Source organism: Armigeres subalbatus, chromosome 1, assembly GCF_024139115.2.
Source record: "Armigeres subalbatus isolate Guangzhou_Male chromosome 1, GZ_Asu_2, whole genome shotgun sequence".
Taxonomy (NCBI): Eukaryota; Metazoa; Arthropoda; class Insecta; order Diptera; family Culicidae; genus Armigeres; species Armigeres subalbatus.
In genome coordinates, this window is record NC_085139.1 from 50,271,194 (window position 1) to 50,284,991 (window position 13,798).

Sequence of the window (13,798 nt, forward strand, 5' to 3'; positions counted from 1 at the left end):
TCGAAATGGTAATTATTCAGATGTGGAACAATTTGGTGTTTATTATAAATCAATCAAAACATCGCATACCCTTACCTTCAACCTACCCCCATCGATTGTGGGATAGCCGAGCTGGTCGTACAACGTCTGCAGGAGAGAGGGTGGAGAGCCTGTAAATTTGCGTACTTACCAAAGACGGCGGCAACTGTAGCAGCGGCAGTTTCATTGAGCACCTCCACTGAACGAGAGTGTCACCACTTTGGCCGGGCTTTCACTGATTTGTGAAATTGTACCCTATTCGAGTGCGGGGCCGATCTCGTACTCCTCCTCCTGCTTCGGTGGATACCATCGTCATCAGCGAGGCATCATCATCATTTGTCAACTTTTGCCGCACTTCTGTTGGAAACTGTTAGAAAGTGAGAATCAAGCGACGGAACCCTTTGTTTGCTGTTTGGCCTCGGGAGCGGTTCGTTCGTTTCAATTCAAAGATGACTAACGAGCGTCGACTTACTCCTGTAACTGCAATGTGATGAATGCAAAACCGCATTCCCGTGGTTCCGAATTTCCAGTCCACTGGTTCGGTAGCTAATTTGATTTATGAGTTGGTTGCATGCCGTTATTCTGGCAGCAGTTGGTGCAAAATGTTTCTCATAAATGGGTAGTCCAAACTTTTCTCGAAACAACATTATGAAAATCCTGAACGCTGCAAACAGCTGAGGATTAAACATCTTCTTCCTTTTCTATGTTGGCATTACATCTGGGAACATTGCCATCACGGAGCTTAGTGTTCATTAAGCAACTCTACAGTTTTTAACTGCGAGGTTTCTAAGCCAATTATCATTTTTGCATGCATATCATGAGGCTTAAACGATGATTCTTTATATCCATGGAAGTCGAGACAATTTACAAGCCGAAAATTTCTGGGAATCGAACCCAGTCACCCCCAGCTTGGTCTTACTTTTGTAATCGCGCTTCTTACTGCTAGGCTAAGAAGGGTTCTCAGGGTTAAACATTATAACGCAAATCATTGGCCGTCATGACTGATATTTGAGCGAAGCTTAACCTTTGAAACAATGGGGGAAATATTTCGCTGCAATGGTGTAGATTCGGTTTGGAAGCTCGTCCTTAACATCATTGATTTTATGGTTGTTGAGTAAACGTTAATCTGGCGGATACGCATTTCTTTCAGACCTTCCACTAGATCTTCTTTCTAACATTCAAGATGAAAAAATGTTCAAAGGAAAGCTAACAAGTATGGCAGGGATCCAATTTTATGCGCTATTTTCTTTCACACTTTTCACATACCAGTTCCAAACACCTCGTCGTTGTTTCGTGAAACATTCGCTACATCAGATCAAATCAGTTCCACACGTCCAGCTCCAACCGGACCCCAACCCGGGCAGTTTATTGGAAATCGATTAATTTTTATTGCAAATAATTGCTCTCACTCACGTTCCTCTCGTATGTAAAAACTGCACCAGGGGTTGGTTGGTGTCATTCGCCGCCGGCCGCCGAAGTTTGCATCATTGCTATGCGCGCGATAAGTTTTGAATAACCATTGCCCGGCCGCCGAGACTGCGATGCGACGCAGCGCGGCGATGTCCGGGTGGAAGACGAGGTTTCCTCGCCGTTGCCTCGCAGATCCGGGAAAGCCTCGAAAAACTGCACTACTGCATCTTGAATTCGATCCGGCTTGTCCGAGGAAAGGTCGTTAGCTTTTTGCTCCCGTTTTGTAGCGATTTTCGCCTACACACTTAATCAATGGATGAAATGGGGGTTGGTCGAGCAGAGCTGTTCATCGGACGGAACAGAAGCCAAAGGAGTCGTTGGACCGCACTGCCCATGTGCCTGTGGTTCGGTTTTAGTTGGATCACGACCGGTTGGAGGTGGAAATTAAGCGATAAAATGAATCTTGAACGAAGCGTCCGGTTAGGGTGGTTGAACATGAAATTCAATTTGCTGCATAGCTGTATGTATCGAACCCCATGTGGACTGGTTTGAACGATTTCCGTTAAATTCATTCAGTACTCTTGGCCAAACTAACTGCATGTTTTGTTTAAAGTGGGTGTGCAACTAAATTTAATTTGGTTGAAAATTTGCATGATTTTGGCAAAGGCGGTAAGATGTTGAATACTAATTACGTAACGCAAAAAATCGGGATTATGAACCCCCTCTTCCCCTGACAAGACTCCCCCTCCCCTTTAACGTAACGCTCACTGAGGCCTATCCCCTTTATATTGTTTTAGAAACATAACAACAACAAAAACATTATTGTTGTTTTTTATGTTTCATACTCATTTTAAGCAGGACTTTGTATTAATGCAAAATACGTATCCAATTTTGAATTTTTTGTTTGGCTATTTTGTAGCATAACGATTCATAAATACCGCCTTCCAGTGTCACAATAAGCAACGGTTGCTCAACCCCCCTCCCTCCCCATTAAGCTCACCTCCCCTCCCTCCCCAACGTGTTTTTAAAACAAAGCCTATGCAATTTGTAAAAACAAAACAATCGCTCAAAACCCGTAAACATGGAGTCATGTGTGCGCAGCATCGTACTATTGATCAAGTACAAACTAAGACGACAACCGAAATTCAGAGGCCAATAGACGTTATAGGTAATTGTTTGTATGAAGTAAGATGTTAGAATTTCTCGAGTGAACGCATAATAAAGAAGATTGGAAAATAAATCTATGTAATCACCTAGCGAAAGATTGTGAAGCGTGAAAAAAGCAAAGACCGCGATTTACTGGACAAGAACCAGAGCAGCCAAATACGAGCTCCGTCAACGGTATTTGGCTCTTAAAAGGAAGCCTTCTTTACAATATTTCAAGAAGCCTGGGTGGAGCAAAGATGAATCCGAGGATGCCAGTGAAAGACCAGACCTATCAGTGACTCAACGAACAAACTGATAAGCTAAAATGTTGGTTTGAGTACACGAACAATTTTTTCAAGCTTCCACGTCCTCCAGAAGCTCCTCTCGGAAGTTCTTTCGATATTTCAACCCGGTATTCCTCCAGCAGTTCCTTCCTCCATTTTTCCAGAAGCTCCTTTTGAAACTCCTTCCAAAGAACCCCCCGTTATTCCGTTCGAAAGATTCTCACGTGCTTCCATTTGGAAGATCCTCCCAGAATTCCTGTGAAAGTTGCTCACGGAATTTGTCCGGAAAGTCCTCGCAATATAACTCCAGTAGCCCATCGTCCTGTTTTTTTTTTTCAGACTGAGAAGCCAATGTCCAAGAATTACATAGAATTACATCTAATGAAAAAACACCCAGCTCCTCCAGGAATTTCTCCGGGAATTCTATCGGAACTTCCTCGGGGAATTCCTCCGGAAGTTCCTCCGAGAATTCCTCCGGAAGTTCCTCCGGGAATTCCTCCGGAAGTTCCTCCGGGAATTCCTCCGGAAGTTCCTCCGGGAATTCCTCCGGAAGTTCCTCCGGGAATTCCTCCGGAAGTTCCTCCGGGAATTCCTCCGGAAGTTCCTCCGAATTCCTCCGGAAGTTCCTCCGGGAATTCCTCCGGAAGTTCCTCCGGGAATTCCTCCGAAGTTCCTCCGAATTCCTCCGGAAGTTCCTCCGAATTCCTCCGGAAGTTCCTCCGGGAATTCCTCCGAAGTTCCTCCGAATTCCTCCGGAAGTTCCTCCGGAATTCCTCCGAAGTTCCTCCGGGAATTCCTCCGGAAGTTCCTCCGGGAATTCCTCCGAAGTTCCTCCGGGAATTCCTCCGGAAGTTCCTCCGGAATTCCTCCGAAGTTCCTCCGAATTCCTCCGGAAGTTCCTCCGGGAATTCCTCCGAAGTTCCTCCGGGAATTCCTCCGGAAGTTCCTCCGAATTCCTCCGAAGTTCCTCCGGGAATTCCTCCGAAGTTCCTCCGGGAATTCCTCCGGAAGTTCCTCCGAATTCCTCCGGAAGTTCCTCCGGGAATTCCTCCGAAGTTCCTCCGGGAATTCCTCCGAAGTTCCTCCGAATTCCTCCGGAAGTTCCTCCGGGAATTCCTCCGAAGTTCCTCCGAATTCCTCCGGAAGTTCCTCCGGGAATTCCTCCGAAGTTCCTCCGGGAATTCCTCCGGAAGTTCCTCCGAATTCCTCCGGAAGTTCCTCCGGGAATTCCTCCGAAGTTCCTCCGAATTCCTCCGGAAGTTCCTCCGGGAATTCCTCCGGAAGTTCCTCCGAATTCCTCCGGAAGTTCCTCCGAATTCCTCCGGAAGTTCCTCTGGAATTCCTCCGGAAGTTCCTCCGGGAATTCCTCCGAAGTTCCTCCGAATTCCTCCGGAAGTTCCTCCGGGAATTCCTCCGAAGTTCCTCCGAATTCCTCCGGAAGTTCCTCCGGGAATTCCTCCGGAAGTTCCTCCGAATTCCTCCGGAAGTTCCTCCGAATTCCTCCGGAAGTTCCTCCGAATTCCTCCGGAAGTTCCTCCGGGAATTCCTCCGAAGTTCCTCCGAATTCCTCCGGAAGTTCCTCCGAAATTCCTCCGAAGTTCCTCCGAATTCCTCCGGAAGTTCCTCCGGGAATTCCTCCGGAAGTTCCTCCGGGAATTCCTCCGAAGTTCCTCCGGGAATTCCTCCGGAAGTTCCTCCGAATTCCTCCGGAAGTTCCTCCGGGAATTCCTCCGAAGTTCCTCCGAATTCCTCCGGAAGTTCCTCCGAATTCCTCCGGAAGTTCCTCCCGAATCCCTCCGGAAGTTCCTCCAGGAATTATTCCGAATGTTCCTCCGGGAATTCCTTTGGAAGTTCCACCGGGAATTCCTCCTGAAGTTCCTCCGAGAATTCGTCCGGAATTTCCTCCCTCCGGGAATTCCTTCGGAAGTTCCTCCGCAAATTCCTCCGAAGTTCCTCCGAATTCCTCCGAAGTTCCTCCGAATTCCTCCGGAAGTTCCTCCTGGAATTCCTCCGAAGTTCCTCCGGGAATTCCTCCGAAGTTCCTCCGGGAATTCCTCCGGAAGTTCCTCCGAATTCCTCCGGAAGTTCCTCCGAATTCCTCCGGAAGTTCCTCCGAAATTCCTCCGGAAGTTCCTCCGGGAATTCCTCCGGAAGTTCCTCCGGGAATTCCTCCGGAAGTTCCTCCGAATTCCTCCGAAGTTCCTCCGAATTCCTCCGGAAGTTCCTCCGGAATTCCTCCGGAAGTTCCTCCGAATTCCTCCGGAAGTTCCTCCGAATTCCTCCGGAAGTTCCTCCGAATTCCTCCGGAATTCCTCCGAAGTTCCTCCGAGAATTCCTCCGGAAGTTCCTCCGGGAATTCCTCCGGAAGTTCCTCCGGGAATTCCTCCGGAAGTTCCTCCGGGAATTCCTCCGGAAGTTCCTCCGGGAATTCCTCCGGAAGTTCCTTCAGGAATTCCTCCGGAAGTTCCTCCGAATTCCTCCGAAGTTCCTCCAGGAATTCCTCCGGAAGTTCCTCCGGGAATTCCTCCGGAAGTTCCTCCGGGAATTCCTCCGGAAGTTCCCCGGGAATTCCTCCGGAAGTTCCTCCGGGAATTCCTCCGGAAGTTCCTCCGGGAATTCCTCCGGAAGTTCCTCCGGGAATTCCTCCGGAAGTTCCTCCGGGAATTCCTCCGGAAGTTCCTCCGGGAATTCCTCCGGAAGTTCCTCCGGGAATTCCTCCGGAAGTTCCTCCGGGAATTCCTCCAAAAGTTCCTCCGGGAAATCTTCGAAAGTTTCCTGATAAAACTTCGGAACAAATATGCGAAAGTATTCCTTCTCTGAAGTTTGGAAGGAAGATTGTTTGATTAATTTCTTAAAAAAATTTTTTTGGATTCACTAGAGGAATTTTAAAAAGTGGTCCTGAAGGAATTTTCGAAGATGTTCCTGAAGGAGCTGGCGAACAAATTCCAGTAGAAATTCGCTAAGAAAATTTATGTTGAATTTCTTGAAGGAATTGTATCGAATAAAAGCTTTATTTTTCAAAATTATTTATAAAACTTGTATTGTTCCGGGACCCATTCAATTTGCTAGACTAAATCAAATTCTTGGTAGAACAAAAAAAGCATTTTAAAATTAAAATTGGGGAAATGACGGTTTCTGTAGGTTTTGTTCTATTATTGTTAGGGGGTTTTCTATAACTAATTATGCTCAAATTTGGCCTAAATATTCTTTGCATACCAAAGAATATTGTGGCCGAATTTCATAAAATTTGGTCAACAAAAAACCCCTGACAATAAAAGAACAAAACCTGCCAAAGCCGTCATTTCCCCTATCAACAATGAGCCCAAACGAAATATTTCCACTCGTTGCGCGGCACCACATGTTATTTGCCAAAAAAAACCTCATGAAATTGGTGCCACAATTAAACACAAAATGTATGTCAGTGAATTATAGCTACCGATTGCATTAATCTGTCGATTAATAAAACCAGCACAAATATAGCCTAGAGTTAGTCCGGAACAAAGGAAAGTTTCTTCATTCATTCAGGAGAGATGCCTTTGGCCGCATGTGTTTGCTTCGGTGATAGTTAAACGTAAAAATTGACCGTACAAATTTCGTTTCATTTCCCGGTGAAAATCATTACCGCTCGCACAACAACAAAAAAACACACTTGAGTGTCTCTTTTTGCTTCGCTATGCCCATACCCGCATGCCCACCAGCTGATTCCCCGACAATGGCCGTAGAGAGTTTGGAAATTTGGTCAAAACACGGCGAGATGGTCCGGTGAATTCCACTTCTCCGGACACTTCACACCGCGGTCGTACCGATCGCTGATCCATGCATAATCGCGCAGCGAAAATCCTTCGATACGGATCAGGTGAATCCAACGTCTGGGTATACAACTTTCGGGGGTACCTCTTGCAGTTTTCCATGCATGGGAGTAACGAACCGTGGAGCACCTTCTCACGACGCGCGCGCGGCCAGTCAAACAGTGAAAGTGCAGTCGGAGGTTCCGAAAAAAAACACATCGTACCTAACTAACTTATTAATCTGAGATGGTCCATCTAATGCGCCCTGCCGAAACGGTAATTGTGCTTAAGTGCATAATTTTCTGCGGGCATTCATATTTCTGCTTGGGCATCAGATTATGAAATCTGCCCATTTATTCGTCTATTGCTTATGATGCTGCAAACGATGATGAATAGGCGGACTGAAGTGAAAGGCTGAAAGGTGAATCGATGAATTATGATTGAATCTATTAGCCAAACCACAATCGTGCGCTTTGAATGGACTGAAATGTTTGGAAGGGATTTTTCCACGATATAAATGATCGACATGTTATTATTTATAAATTATCCAATATCGAACAGTCAAATATTAGTAATTTAATTTTATGATTAGAGGCATCATTAAAGTTCATAAATGTATAGGAAGTGTCATTATGCACAGACTGAGAACATGTCATCAAATCTGCTTCCACTTTTATACGACAACTTTGTAGCCATATGAATACTCTTTCCAGCCCTTTATAGCAACACAAATGGAAAGTATTTTAAAATTTCTGAACAAGACAAGCACCATATTCTTGAAACGGGTTTCGTTCCAAAGCCATATTCCAACGAAAGCAGCTTGGTGCCTAATTCAACTGTTTCCACAGCTCCTCGCAAGAATCGCAGCGCGCGAGCCGAGTAGGTACAATAACCGAAACGAGGCTGCATGCATATTCCAAAGAGAAAGAGTCAGTGATTTGCTGCTTCTTCGAAATACGGCTGTTGGTTACGTATTTGGCGTAGGTGTGGAAAATGGGTTTCGGTGTTGACTTTTAAGCCATTTTTTGCGGGAGATTTTCCGACTAGCTTTGCCGTTGGATGCAAAGCAACGTAACGAGGATTTGGTGCCTTCGGAGAAGATCTTGAAGGTTGTTATGATTATTCAGTTCGGCTCTTATTTTCCTAATGGAGGTTAATTTGGGAGATTGGTTGATGGTTCGGTGAGTTTAAGGTACTGAGAAATACACGCTGGCGTAAATCGTCCTCCTTTCTTCGTTTGCCATTATAATGTTTAGAATATCGATCAAGCGACGATTTGTGTACGTCTGTTTAAAATTAAAATGAACATAGTGAGGCGGACTTTTTGGGCAGTACCATCTACTCCTATCCCTAACACTCATTATTTGGTCGCACTCTTATCAAATGTTGTGATTTTTTGTTTATCACTAGATTACCAATGATTAGTATAAGTGGCTAAAATAAAAACTCTCCCTTAATAGTTAAATATTTTCAATAAAAACAATTAGGAAATTGCCAATAAAGAGATCTGGGCGGAAGCAATAAATAAACATATAAGTTTTCCTACATAATGAAAAATTTACATATACAGTAAAATAAATGTTTAAGAAACAAAAATATATGAGCAATTATAGAAGAAGAATTTTCCATAAAGAAGTTAAAATTCTCCATTAAAAAAACGTCCATAAATGAAACGTTATTGGCAATAAACCAATTAAAGGACTTTCCTCAAAATAAATGTTTTTTCCTCAAAAATTGAATCTTCTCGCAAAAAATCCATAAAGAACCAAATTGGAATTAGCATTTTTTATCATAGATGACTCCTCTTTAAGCGTTCATTATTGATGGGAAATTCATTCAGTTTTATTGCTTAACCTTTTTTTACGGATTTTTAAATTTTTAAATTTTTTTCAGGAAAAAAATACTTGAAGCAAAGTTTTGTAATTGTTTATTGCTAACATTTATATATTACTAGTCGAACCTGCCCGATCTTGCTCGGGTTGTTTATTTTTTGTCAATCGTTCAGTCCGTTGCAGCGTTGCACTCTAGATCGATTTCAGTTCGAGCTTGATGGTTTGCTTCAGAACTCACAAAACCGTTGCATTTCGACAATTTCCAACTATACTCGTCAAATTAATCAAATCTGAATTAATATGACTTTTATAATGATATGGAAATGCTAATATCATCTTCCAAACTTCGACGCACATGTTTATGATAGAATTAGAGGCGAAAGTATAGAATTCTCGCTTAACTTTTCAAAAGGACCTAAGTAACATTTTTTTCATGAATTAGGTAATTTGAATAGCACAATCAAAAGCTTTCATGTTTTTCTGTTGATTGCGCTATTCAAATTAATTCATGAAAAAAATGTTACTTAGGTCCTTTTGAAAAGTTAAGCGAGAATTGATAGATCCGTTATGCAACGTACACATCAGTCAAGCAGTTTGACGAACATTGACTCCGCCCCCAAGAAAACGCTTCGGTTGCTGCTTAGTTTGAACGTGTGTGAAGTTGTTCGAACAATCATTTGACAGTTGGCGACTCGGTTGGAAAAAATTAAAACGGTTTGATTTTGGTTTGAGTTGTCGGGGGTGGAGCCAAGGTTCGCCGAACATGTTTGAGCATTTGTAGTGAAGTTGCTCAAACCCCCATATATTTTTTGATGGTTGGTGCTCAAGTTGGCGCTTCGGTCGTTCGTGTGTGATATTGTTGGTCGAATAAATTGCTTGTTCGTGCCGCTGTTGGCAAAACTTGATGGATGTTTGAACAAACAAGAGATGGAGTCAATGTTGGTCAAACTACTTGACCGTGTGTACGTTCCATTAGGATACGGCAGGCATGAAGAATGTTTTTATAGAAGTCGATTTGAAAACGAGCGGAGGGCAATATTTGTGATGGCACATATCACACGACCTTCCCTTCTGCCAAGCTCCCGTATGAAGGGGGAGGGAAGAATATCAGTGTGGAAGCTGATATATCTCCACTGGCAAAAGGAAGGTGGTTTGATTTGCTCATATGCCATCGCGTGCGGAAGGATTTTCTATCGACGAGTGCTGTCTCCAAATTTCTAATATGACATCAGCATTTAGTCGAATAGGATTTTGATTGCACAGTTATGTTTTCTCATTGCGTCCGTCTCGTCGCAACCAACTTGGCTGCCTCGGAGAGAACAAAGCAGAGAAAGGCACTGCTGCTGTACCGTCGACCAATAACAGCTGAATTGATGGATGCCCCCACCAAGGGTAGTACACCAAATTAATGATTCATTAGAAAGAAATTAGACATAAAAAGAAATTAGAAAGAAATTAGACATAAAGCACACAGCACAAGAGAAACGATAGAGAGCTAGGGAAGAGAAACCGCACACAAATAGGAGATAGATGATGATGAATGAACACAATCACTGAGACGAACAAACGGAACCAAACCTCCTGATTACTTTTGTGTCCCTAATACAAATTTAGTAAATTAATATGTTTTTTTTGCTGTTCGGGTGTGTCACTGCGACCTGTTATTAGAACAATTGTAGCGTTACTTGTATCCTTAGTGTTAAAGTGCATGTCGAATTACTTCATTACTATTGATAAGCAATGCAGTATCGGTTTCGATACAGTTGTTGTTTTGTTTCCTCAAGAGCACTATGACAAGGTCCCGCTATTTAGACCCTTCACAGAGAGCAATCCCATTGAAGGCGCGCCCCTTATCAATAGGAAATCAATTCTTTCTTGAGAAAACAGAACAGTGATACTGTTTTTGGCCATGCATCGGAGCCCTAGCCACATCCTTGTCTTGCTTCTAGAATATCACCAGTAAAACAATGAAAACCCGGGATTTAGCTCTGTCTACAAGACCATTTCAAGCAAGAGAATTTGTTCAGTAATAAGATCTTCCGTGTGTTCCTCTCACTACCATTTTCACCAGTTCATGAAGAGTTAGTACGTATTTAAACCTCTAACTCGATTTTTCCAGCAGTCAGTTCAGCCTAGGACCGGGTACCGAGGTTTTTTAACTAATTGCTTGAAAAGTTGTTTCCGCTGCATACAGTCTAGCCTCGAACAAGAGGAATTCGAGTCTTTCAACTGTCTGCAAGGTAACATTAATTATGTTTTATTTCTGAGACTGCTGTTGGTAGCGGGGACTAAATACGATGAATCCTTAATTACCACAACTTATTGCCCTAGCTAGAAAAATGGATTAAGCTAGGGCTCTGTTTGGTAGATCTTACACCGCAACACACTACGTCAAAGTGATCTACCGTGTTACGGGAAAAAATTAATTTAGATCTACCGTGTTACGGGAAAAATTAAATTAATATGTTAGTCCTAATAAAATGTTCATGTGTCTTCCTAGCCAAATCAATTAATTAATTGTGTCTAACGTCACAGCGCGATGATGGATGTTAGTTATCGAGTCCAGTCCTCTTTGCGAGTTTGACTGTGGGTTGTGCACTGTTGCCTTTTCTTTCCTCTTTTGGGTCACCTTCCGGGTTCGTGTCTTGGGTAGCGGAAGTATGGCCTCTGGAGAAACGCGAGGTTCCAGACAGACAGTTTTCTTTATCATCAACAGCAGCAACCGAATCCACAGGTTCATAACTGCTGAGTGCCCTCAGGTTTTCGTCGTTTTCTTTGTCTGGCGATCCGCAAACTTCGACGCCATCTCCAGTTGATGTGCCGTTGACGTTAATCGGGTTGCTGCATGAAAGGTCGATGTCGGTTACATCAGCAGGTGCAAAAAGATCGTCACTGTACACTTGCCTGTTCCGGGGTTCATTGCGATTGTTGCGTTGCATGTTTTAATGCAAGCCTTTCCTCAGCTCATTTACGGTAACGAACTTGTCAGGATTTTCCTAAAGGTATTCGTCGATTGCCCTGGAGTGATGTGTCTTTAATGGCCCCATATAGGTTACGTCCAACGGTTGCATCCGGTGACTACAGTGCAGCGGGAAGCTGACAACAGTCACATGGTTCCGACTTGCCTTTTCCAAAAACGCAATGTTTTTGGTATGTGAGCTGTGCAGCAACAATATCGCGCTCGATTCAGTTTGTCGAGTATGTTTTAGGAAGTGATCGAAATATTTGTCGAAGTCAAAACTCGTCATCCATCCACTTTTTTTGCAATCGTGTCTATTCTACGTCACGCGCGAATCGAAACGTGTCGAGTCGTACGCGTCACCCAATTCCCGTATCCGAATTAAGTGACAATTGTCAATGTCAATGTCAACCTCGATGAACTCTCACTGCATTCTGACAGTCGATCTATGTCGACAAAAGTCTGATTGGAGCGACGATATTACGCGAGAGTTGTCGGTACGTTACAAGCAAGCGAGAACGATTCAAAAACCGAAAAATGGAAGTCAAGCGGTAAGTATTTTTTTAAATTCTGATTGAAAATTAATTTAAACGTAAAAATTATGATTTCAGCATACGGGTTACCAACCGGAAGCAATTTAACTTGCTGGTTGACCGGATGAGCGAGAATCCTTCGGTAGCAAGAGGGCAGAAGTATTGTGAGGCGGCTGGAGTAAACCGGCAAACCTATGACGATGTTTGGAAGGATCTGGCAAATGGCCTTAACAGTTTAGGTCCACCAACCCGGGCGGCCAAAGACTGGCAGAAGGTATGTCAATTGAAAATCATGTGTGTGAAATGTGTGCTCCAATAAACATCTCTAGTTAAATCTATATAATGTTGCTCATGAAAATGTATGGCAGTGTAAATTTTTTTTCCTTTTTTTTGCTTTGGTTTTGCAGGTTTGGATGCGGCGTCAAAAGCAAGTTGGCCCATAATAAACGCGAGGCCAGATCAACCGGTGGCGGGCCGAACAACATCAAGGTGTTGTCACCAATCGAAGAGGTGGTGGTAAACTTGTTATCGTTGGATAAATTGGTTAATCCCTCTGGTATATATATGGATTTTCTAGATCAAGCTATTATAATATTAAAATTTATAACTCTATGGTGTCTCGACTGTTAAATATAAGTGATGGGATTCGGCTTTACAGTCTCAAAATTGTTCAAACAATAATGTTTTAACTGCCCGACGTTTCGGCTGTGTTTGGCAGCCTTCTTCTGGGGGAAATTAGTTTTACTGTTTTCGTTGTTTTGTTACACTGTAATCTTGTGTCGTGTTGTCATTCATGTTTTATATTTTGATTATCGTGGATTTTATCAAAAAATATTGTTTAATTTGTTCGCACTAACTAACTAACTAACAAAGTTAAACAGGGTCCGTGATTGATAATGCGAACAAATTAAACAATATTTTTTGATAAAATTCACGATAATCAAAATATAAAACATGAATGACAACACGACACAAGATTACAGTGTAACAAAACAACGAAAACAGTAAAACTAATTTCCCCCAGAAGAAGGCTGCCAAACACAGCCGAAACGTCGGGCAGTTAAAACATTATTGTTTGAACAATTTTGAGACTGTAAAGCCGAATCCCATCACATTAAAATTTATGAATTTGTCTTATTTGTAGGTGCTTCATTCGGTTTACCCACTTCGGTGCCAAGCACGAGCATGCCGGGACCCAGTCGGCCTCGCGAAACACCTTCACCGCCAGGTTCGCCAATGTTTTCAAGCACCCAGGAAGCAGGGTGTATTGTCGAAGAGGAAGAAGTGGACGATAATGAGAATGCGGAGATGACTCGAAACGCCTGTACTTCCCGAAGAAAGCGCAAACATCCCGATAACAGGGATGTTCGCCAAGAACTACTCCTAGCACAAACGGAAGGCATCAAAAAGATTGTGGAGAATACCGGGGAGTGCGCCAGGTATGCCCGCAAAATGTTCAAGCTGCGGGAGGATGAAGCGAAGCAGCGGCGGGCATATTTGCTCCAAAAGGAGAAGGACAGGAAGGCTGACTTGGAATTCAAACTACAATTACTGAAATACAAACAAAAAAAACTGGAGCTTCTGGAGCGCCAAATGAAAAAAAAGTAAATTTGAAAATTAAAACAAAAATATTTAAAAAAAAAGGTTGAAATGAATTAAAAAAGAAAACAAACGTGAACTTATCTTTCTTCTTCGAATATGCAAAAGAAACAAGAAACTCATCCTGAATTGCAAATCAGTTGTATTTTATATCCAAGAAGTGTTCGCCGATCTAGAAATAGTCAGTGATGGAGTTGTCGTGACGTTGCTAGATGGAGGCGGCGTTTTT

At 43.1% G+C, this 13,798-nt stretch overlaps 1 protein-coding gene across 1 annotated transcript; it reads left to right on the forward strand.

Annotated features, from left to right (window-relative positions):
* The first annotated feature begins 11,974 nt into the window (after window positions 1-11,974).
* On the forward strand, window positions 11,975-13,578 carry LOC134206162 (uncharacterized). The gene is made up of 4 exons (XM_062681853.1): window positions 11,975-11,988; window positions 12,049-12,264; window positions 12,378-12,526; window positions 13,115-13,578. Exons 1-4 carry the CDS (start codon window positions 11,975-11,977, stop codon window positions 13,576-13,578), a joined length of 843 nt encoding a protein of 280 aa, XP_062537837.1.
* The last annotated feature ends 220 nt before the right edge of the window (window positions 13,579-13,798 follow it).

Bases quoted from the DNA above. Each gene is read 5' to 3' on its own strand.
- LOC134206162 (XM_062681853.1), top strand. The intron at 12,265-12,377 runs GTGTGTGAAATG...TTGGTTTTGCAG, and splicing joins GTATGTCAATTGAAAATCAT to GTTTGGATGCGGCGTCAAAA. The intron at 12,527-13,114 runs GTATATATATGG...TCTTATTTGTAG, and splicing joins TAAATTGGTTAATCCCTCTG to GTGCTTCATTCGGTTTACCC.